Source organism: Eublepharis macularius, chromosome 19 (genome assembly GCF_028583425.1).
Source record: "Eublepharis macularius isolate TG4126 chromosome 19, MPM_Emac_v1.0, whole genome shotgun sequence".
Lineage (NCBI taxonomy): Eukaryota > Metazoa > Chordata > Lepidosauria > Squamata > Eublepharidae > Eublepharis > Eublepharis macularius.
Genome location: NC_072808.1, coordinates 23,873,328 through 23,882,133, shown reverse-complemented (window position 1 = coordinate 23,882,133; position 8,806 = coordinate 23,873,328). Strand labels below are relative to the sequence as shown.

Here is an 8,806-nt window from a genome sequence, read left to right as displayed (position 1 = left end):
ACACTCCTGGGCTGAATTGGGCCCCTGCCAACTTTTCAATTTCCATTCCCTGCAGCTACTGTACGGCTGCATAGAAAACAAGTCAGGACTGGACTTGTTAGAACACGTAACATGTGTAACGAACAGGGTTTCTGAAGGGCATGAGATCTAGAACACACACTGATTTAAGCGATGCCAGCCCAGCTCCAGTGGGCATCCCACGGCTCTGTATGAAGAGCAAAAGGGGAAACTGACAGAGACAACCAGCAGCCGTTTGAAGCAGAACTTTTATTTCCTTCTCTCATCAGAGAAAAGGGCCTTGCTGTTGTGCACAACAACTTAAGACTTTGAAGGACTAAACAAGGTTTTGGTTACAAACTGGCAAAGCAAGGAGACGCGACGGCAGCTCCTGCCACTGGTTATCAATAGAGCTTCCCTCTCAAGCTGAGAGGAGGAGGAGAACTCGAGACGAGAAGGCAGGTTGCCTGCAGTCCCATCGGGAGCAGTGGTTTCTCTGAAGCAGTGGATGGCACCGGAACACGTATGCAGGATCCAGATGCCCTGTTGGCAGCTAAGGCACCTTTCCTGGAAGACCCAGGGGGCACAGGTTCAGTCCATGGGCACGAAGCCAGTGCTTTGGCAAGAAAAAGTGTCATCTATCCTGCCCCCTCAAAGGTGGAAAGGAAGTCTCAGACAAACTGGTTGGGAAGTTAGTGCTGAATGTATACAGATCCACAGGAATTCTGACCCCCTCCCCCCCAGTTGCTTTTTTCCTCAAATGCTGCTGCTGTGGGAAGTGTCCCGGCTATAATATTTTATGGACCCTCCCCCCGCCCCCGCCAATGAAGCATATGCAAAATGTGTGGGGTCTCAGAACGAAGGCACCAGTTGTCTCTTGGTTTTCTGGTTACTTTAAAGGAAATGGGCTCCCTCCCACCTCACTGGGACAAAACCCGTGAGCCCTGCCAAGAGGCAGAACATCTCAGGCGGGCATGGGAGGACCAGCGGCGCTACAGAACAGGGCTCAGGAGGGGCAGTGTTACCAGCAGGCAGGGGGAGGAGCATTAAGGCACAGAGACACGGAAGGGGCTGCCGGGGATGTGCTCCTCCCCCCATTTCACCACCAGGACATAGTCCCCTCTGTCCTTCAGCAGGTAGGTGACGTTGTACAGCCGGTTGCCCAGGTGCTTCACTACGATCTCTTCGCAGGGGGTCTTGGGGCCGTGAACACCCACCAGCAGCATGTTGTTCCCTGGGGAGGGGGAGAGAAGCGCGGTCAGATAAAACGGCTGCCCCCTCTCAAGACGGGGCTGAAGAAGGCCAGACAGTGCAGAGAGAAAGGACAGGTGCCGGGACAGGCTTCCCTGCCACGGCCCCTCTCTCTAAATGCCCCTTCCCATTTGTTAAGCAACCCCCCTTCTCCTCACTCTGCTCCTTGTTGTACCAGCTCCTTCCCCACCATCATCCAACTCCCCCTGCCAACAGCCCATTTGGGACCCTGCTGCAGTTGGCAAGTTTCCATTTTGCCATTTGTGGCACCTCAGGGGGACACCACCTGCCCAGCAACGACTCCTTCACCTACGGCTCTCGGCTAGATTTTCTTTCTTTTTTGGGGGTGGGGTGGGGTGCACGGACTGTTTTCTAGCTTTTCACCCTCCTCTTGTGTCACTAGGCTAGACAGGTAAAATTCTAGCCAGGCCAATAAAACTAGGTTTCCCCCATGGCCCTCCTCCTCCGTCTTGGTTCAATCCAGCCTGAATGCTCTTTGGGAAGCTCGTGCAGCATTCAGCACACTGTTGGCACAACCAGGAAACTCCACACAGAGAAAAGGCCAGCTGCAGAAAAGCTCTGTATTGCTCCCACCCCATCCCAAGACCAACTGGGATACTGTTAAGACACTCATCAGTCTACTCATTCCTTGCACTCCATGTCCTGTGCCTGAACTGGGGAAAAACAGTGTCTCTTCCATTCAACCCCCCTCCCAACACTCTTCTAACAACTCTCTCCTGGACATGTCTGGTCTACACCTGCTGCAGAAAGAGGAGGGAGAGATGAGGTGTTATAACGGGCCACATTTCGAAACGCAACAGATCATGTTTTGTACTCCTCTTGTGCAAAAAAAAAAAAGTCCTTGAAAGAAGACAACTAGTACAGCAAGAACTGGGCTGGGCTAATGCACTAGCTGCCTACTTGCAAGAAGTGATTTTCAAATGCACAGCAGCATACAAAAGTTAAATTCCCCACCTGTATCCCCCTCCCAATATTGTCACCTTGCTCTACCACATAAGTAGGCACGGCTGTACTTTCCCCATGACCACTGTCCTCTGGCCAAGTACACCAACCCATTCTCACTGAGCCCTCTAGTAAATGCTGCATCAGACACGCCCCGCCTTCACAAGACTTGAGCAGGCACCCATGCTGCTGGGATGCAGACATGCAGAACATGAGAATTTACATCCAACCCCTTCTCTCTTCATGCTGCCCAAGTACCTTTAGGAGTTAATGTAAATCCTACCAGGCAGGTAGAATTATCCCTGCTGAATTTCTGGCTTTCGAACATTGACTAAATCAAGACTATTATACTGTTCACTTACTCATTCTTTACTCACCCCAGATTCCCAGGATGGGGCAGAGTATGTGCTGAAATGCCAAGAAAATTAGCCTAGTGGGCCAAGAGAAGCCCCACCCAGCCCATCACGCAGTCTACCTGCTACTGCCCCTTTCTAAAGTTCTGCCAATCCACAAGGACTAGGAAGTCCATTCTGACTTCCAAACACACGGTGGCGATGAGCTGCCCCCCACCTGCTTTGCTGCAATCCACTGTGAAGGAGTTCTTTTGTCCCACAAAGCCCTTGTTGAGGCCCAGTCCCTTGGCTACCACTTTGCTGGCGTCGGAAGCAAACTTGGGCGCTGCTCCGTCAGGCTTGGCCACGCCGTCCATGAAGACGGAGGAGGTCTCGTGGAGGCTGTGACTGCTAACAAGGCGGGCACCTGCCACGGGGAGAAGGAAGGCAATGTGAGCAGCACGTCCCTGCCCCTCCCACATCAGATGAAGGCCACTGCCCCTGGGCCCGCATGGAATAGGGGCCCTCAGCTCCTGGCCTCAAGGGGACCAAGGTCCGACGAGGGCCCCATTGCACAGCCAGGTGGCTCCAACCCACGCAGCATTTACCTGTGATTTTGGCCTTGAAGGGGCTGCCAGCAATGTGGTATGGGCCACCATACTTGATGGAGATGAGGTAGCTGCCTGGTGCCATGGGTGTGTAGATGACCTTGTAGCCCTCTGGACACTCTTGGCAGTCCATCTTCACCTTCGAGGGACCATCAATGGTGACTGCCAGTGCCCCAGGACCGGCGTTGGTGGTGTTGACAATGAATTCCGCAGGGCTTCCTGCAGGAGAGGAGACAGGCCAGAATCCAGGTGAGCTGGACAGCCCCCCGCACTCTGGCACCTGGATGCTAGCCTCGCGTTCCCTCTGCCCTTACCTGTCACACCACCCTCTAATCCAGGGCCATAGGCAGACACCATCCCTGGGTCTCCAGCCTGGCCCACTTCCCCAACACGGATCTTGAATGGGCTCCCAGGGATGTGGCTGCCGTTGAACTTGACGTCGACGGAGTAGATGCCGTTCTCGCGGGGGATGAAGCGCACTGCGTATTTGTCTGCGGCAACACACAGGACAAGACAGGTTAGGTTTAAGGTGCAAGACGACAGCAATCAGAAGGGACAGCGGCATAAATGGATCTCAAGGGAAAATACTGGGAACACAAAGGCTAGGTATCTGCAAAGTTTTGGAAGCCTCTGTACAACTTAACATCGAGCTGATCAACACAACACAATACATGCCTAAGCACTGCTTCACAGGTTGACAAACCAGTAAAAGTCAAGTTCAGGTATTCAGGGCCACCCTAAAAGCAACAGCCATGTGTAGATACAGGTCGGACACAAATCCTGTGGAAAGGCAACTCAATTTTAGAGCAAAAATGTGGGGCTCGACTCCTCCTCCCCTGCCATCATGCAGCTCACAACCTGCAGCTTGATCCCCTCCCTCTCCAGCTGACTCGGGGTCCAAACAGAGAGGGTGCCTTGAGCCTTCCTTAAAAGTGCAAGTTGCCAGCTTGGGCAGCCTCTGTCTGCCCAATCAAAAAGAGTCCAGTAGCACCTTTAAGACTAACCAACTTTACTGTAGCATAAGCTTTCAAGGATCACAGTTCTCTTCATCAGATGCTACAGTAAAGTTGGTTAGTCTTAAAGGTGCTCCTGGACTCTTTTCGATTTTGCTACTACAGACTAACACGGCTCACTCCTCTGCATTGGTTTGCCCAGATGCCACACCGGGAAGGGAGGGGGGTTTAACCCTTTAAACTCCACTCTACTTTGCTATTTAAATTCAGAGCCACCTCGGCTCTAGCATTTTAAGAAGGAAAGGTGTGTTTTTCTAAAATCATACATTTTCCACTTGAAGTGCTCACAAAGCAGGGATCACAGATCCAAACAGCAAAAGTAAGACAGTGAAGGATTAAAAGCCCTCTCCCCCTTCTCTGTACAAGCCTGCAATTGGCGTTATAAATGGACCAAGATGAGGGATCTTAGGGTTCCAGGACTGAAAGGGAGCTAGGCTGGGAGGAGGATGAAACTCTGGGGGTGGGAATCTGCTTGCATTCCCCTGCTTTGTGAAACTGTCTACATCCGTGTCTGTCCCAAATCTGACGGCATCATGTACAGTCTGCCCTTTATAGGGATGCTGAGACTTTGGGATGGCCTGAACAGTATTTTTCCAAGCTGACTGCAGATGTGCAATGCACGCAGGACCCCAAATAAATCACGCGTACAGTACAGTACAATCTTCATTGCGGCCTACAAGCCATACACAGAAACTATCAACAATAAATAACCCACAGAAATCCCAGTTAGAATATTCATCCAAACCTATAACCACATTTTAAAAGTTAAAACCCAAACAATTTACACATGGGATGTTAACACAGCTCATATTTTCACTGCAAAAAGCAAAAACTTGGTACGGAGACCGCAATTCTTTGGTCAACTCCTACCAATAGAATTTTGAGCAGCCTATTTCCCAAGAACCAATTTTTATCACCTGGCGGCCTGATTCCAGAAAAACTATACATGCTTGGACATAAAATCTACAATGAAATAACACATGAACCACTGACTCAATGAGGTTAGGGGAACAGATGCCACGTCTATAATCAGAAGGAATATTTTGATATTTCCCTGTCAATAATGGAAGCACGTTAAATCTGGCCAGTGAAAGCAGTATCTTGAGACGGTTAATATCGCTAAGTAACGCATGACTTGATGTGGGATCACTGGTGCTAAATCAAAAAGAAGAACACACCCCATGATCTTTAGTCAGTGTTCCTCTGCAATCTATATTCTTTACGCAGATGTTAATTGATAAAATAGCTCTGCTTGGCCCCAATGAATTTTGAAAGGAAACTGAAAGTCCCAAGGTAGCCATTTTCTTGTCTATTGGGTTAAACCAAGACTGAGTATAAGGATCCGTCATTAAGACAGAAAACCAGGGCTTTTTTTCTGGGAAAAGAGGTGGTGGAACTCAGTGGGTTGCCCTCGGAGAAAATGGTCACATGACTGGTGGCCCCGCCCCCTGATCTCCAGACAGAGGGGAGTTGAGATTGCCCTCTGCGCCGCTTGGCGGCGCGGAGGGCAATCTCAACTCCCCTCTGTCTGGAGATCAGGGGGCGGGGCCACCAGTCATGTGACCATTTTCAAGAGGTTCCGGAACTCCGTTCCCCCGCGTTCCTGCTGAAAAAAAGCCCTGAAGAAAACTATTCTGCCCATTATTGAATAACAGTCTGACTCTTTATCTGAAAACTGCTAACAAGGACAAATTTGAAAATGACATAAGGCAGTTCCTAATCTAAGGACCACAGAAAGTGCGCATCTAGGTACTTTAAAAACGGTTCAAGAATTTTAATTGAATTAATTCAACAGAAGGAGTCATTGCTTGCACCCAAGCCGGTGCTGCATATAAAAAGTATCTTAGTAGTAAATGCTTGGAAGCATGCAGGACTCAAGCATGTCCAATGATCTTACACTACATGCCAAAATTCACGATTGTATCACAACTGTACCCCACAAAGGAGAGCAGATTAGCTCCACCAAGCTCACATTATTGTCCTAAAGGGACCCACAAGCAGGACCACGAGAGGCCAGCCCGCGTATCACCACCTGCATGGAAAACCAACTGCGCAGCAGTGGACAGAGCAGCCTACACCTGCTCCAACTGCATCAGAGCGGAGAGTGCTGCGTCCCAACTGCAGCTGGCAAGGGAAGACTCCTACAGCACCAGGGAGTCCATCCACCGGAGCTGAATCAGCGTGAAGGAGAAGTCTCCCATTTTTATTCCTCCAACACTGCTGGACCAGATGATCTTTCCACTCCTTCCATTTCCACCACTGACCCCCTGAACAAAGCGGTTTGTGCTTGGAGCTCCTGTGGGCCAGCAGGAAATGGGCAGAGGTCAGGACTGCCTTTCTGGTGGCTTAGCACTGGCACCTTCTCTCCCCTCCCATTTCCCCTTCTGGACTGCATCAGCAACTTTGTGGCAGCACTCAAGGTCTCTCTTTAGCCACATCTATGCCAGTGTGGTATAGTGGTTAGAGCGTCAGGCTAGGATCTAAAGACTCAGGTTCGAATCCCCACTCTGCTGTGGAAGCACGCTGGGTGACCTAGGGTCAAGTCACACACTTTCAGCTTCCCCTACCTCACAGGGTCGTTGTGAGGATAAAATAGAGGAGAAGAAAACCATGTAAGCTGCTTTGGGTCTCCCACTGGTGAGAAAGGTGGGATATAGATGAAGACATCAGTAAGACGGCGGTTCCTTTAAACCGGGGCCACTCTCATCCATGCCCCACAAAGCCCACAGCTCACTCTGCTGCCCTTTATAGGGATCTGGCCTTGACTGCATCAATTGCCTGCAGATGCCAGCAAGTCCTGGCTTTCTCAGGATTTAATGGGATGCGGGAAACATCTGCCAACTCTACGCTGCCAGCCTTGGTTCTGGTTCCAGATGAGAGTTCAGAGAGTTCTACTGGGTCTGGGTCCCACATCTACGTATGTCCGTTTGTATGTCTCATCAAGACACAACCGTCTTAAGGGCAACCCTAGAAAGGAGCTTTAAAGGCAGGCAAGAAGCAGAGGTGGCTGCCAATGCCTTTCTCTGCAGAATCTTCCTTGGTGGTCACCCATCCAAGAACCGACCCTGCTTAGCTGCCGAGGTATGACGAGACTGCGCTGTACCACGCGGCCTCACCTTCCTCCCTGTCCTACACCTCGTGCAGCGTTTACCATCATGTGCGCGGAGACCTGCAGTGGGCCTTCAAGAGTTCAGTTCTGTAATGCACCAAACGGGGCCTTTTCAACGGAGGTGTCACAACCGCCTTCCAGAACAGAAGCATGGTCCGTTTTAAACATGAAGAAAGAGTTCTACAATCCCTTGGGCCACATCCCAAAATAAATGCTCGCTGAGGATACTCTTCTCTAAAAGGCAGAGTCCTTTTATACCCATTCATCAAGCCTAGAGGACCTGTATGGAGACACTCAAGGCCAGCTCAGGGGGACTTCCTCCGGGAACCCGAATGAGGGCTTTGGCTGAGGAGAGCCCCACGTCAGGGAGGACTTTTCCAGCTGCTGCCACCCCCAAGTTTTGGGGCCCCCTCCACAGAAGATGGGACTGCCTCTCTTAAGGTCCAAATGGGCTTGCCTGTTCTGGAGGGACTGTAAATCAGATTACAAGAAACGGTGTGGCAGGGAGGGGGGAGATGGAGGAACCAATTTCAGCTGAAGTTTGTTGCGCTGTACACCACCTTGGAGACATTTCTGCTGAAAAGTGGGTCTCTAAATAAGCTATGTTGGGTGTCACATTGCTCCTGTTGCCGTTTTCCAATATTCCTTTTAAGTTGCCTTGGTTTACACTACAGAAAGCAGTCGAGTTTGCAAAGACGGCACGCTGCAAACTTGTGACCATCTTTATTTATCCAGCCAACCTGCGCTGCTGCTATTTCCTAATTTTCTCCCTTATGGGCTGCCAAGAGAGAGGCAAATTCTGCACCTGCTCACAAGGACCAGATTTTCCCTAACAGAATGACATCGGGGTGAATGAGACTGAGCTGGGACCTGCCAGACCATGACGCCTCACCCTCTCCTCTGGGGTGCGGGAAGCAAACGGACAGAGCGCCCTACTGGCTCTGCAGTCTGCAGGTGGACCGTTTTGCCGGGAAGCAGCGGCAGGCCTCCTTACCTTCATCGATTTCTGTGACATGGCACTCTTCCAATGCCCCGGAAGGGCTGTGGACCTTGGCATCAATCACCCCCTTGGCCCCGTTCAAGCTGACAGCAAATGAGGCCGGCTGGTTCACTTTTAACCCTGACTCCTAGAAGCACAGAACACGTTAGACGGCAGGAAGGGATTTGGGGGTGGGTGGGAATGCCAGCATCACGCCCCTCCCTCCCTCCCATCCATGAAGAACAAGACCAAAGAACAAGAACAAGACTTACCAGGGCCTGATGGCTTAGAGAGGGAGAGCTGTCCCAGGAGGGTGGGCAACAGCGCAAGTGAGGGAAGGGAAACAGAACAGGGCAGGCCCTGAAAAGCAGGCCAAAAGGGAACAGAACAGGGAAGGCCCTGAAAAGCAGGCCCAAAGCAGGCCCTGAAAAGCAGGCCAAAAGTCTTCAGGAACAACAGCAAGTTTGGCAGAGGCAGGCCCAGGGACACTCTCCATCTTTAAGCCCCGGCACGAGATGCAGGACTGTTAGTAGCCTTTAAACGAGACACGAGAA

General features: G+C 51.1%; 1 protein-coding gene across 5 annotated transcripts in view; it reads right to left on the bottom strand.

Annotated features, from left to right (window-relative positions):
- Positions 1 to 248: 248 nt before the first annotated feature.
- FLNA (filamin A) overlaps positions 249 to 8,806 on the bottom strand; it is an 86,489-nt gene continuing 77,931 nt past the window's right edge. For all 5 annotated transcript variants that reach the window (XM_055003305.1, XM_055003303.1, XM_055003306.1 and 2 more), the window contains 5 exons: positions 8,268 to 8,400; positions 3,466 to 3,642; positions 3,152 to 3,370; positions 2,782 to 2,970; positions 249 to 1,231 (listed from right to left, as the gene is read on the bottom strand). In XM_055003305.1, coding sequence (XP_054859280.1) covers positions 1,044 to 1,231; positions 2,782 to 2,970; positions 3,152 to 3,370; positions 3,466 to 3,642; positions 8,268 to 8,400 — 906 coding nt within the window. In that variant the 3' untranslated portion in view covers positions 249 to 1,043. The remainder of the gene's footprint in view (positions 1,232 to 2,781; positions 2,971 to 3,151; positions 3,371 to 3,465; positions 3,643 to 8,267; positions 8,401 to 8,806) is intronic.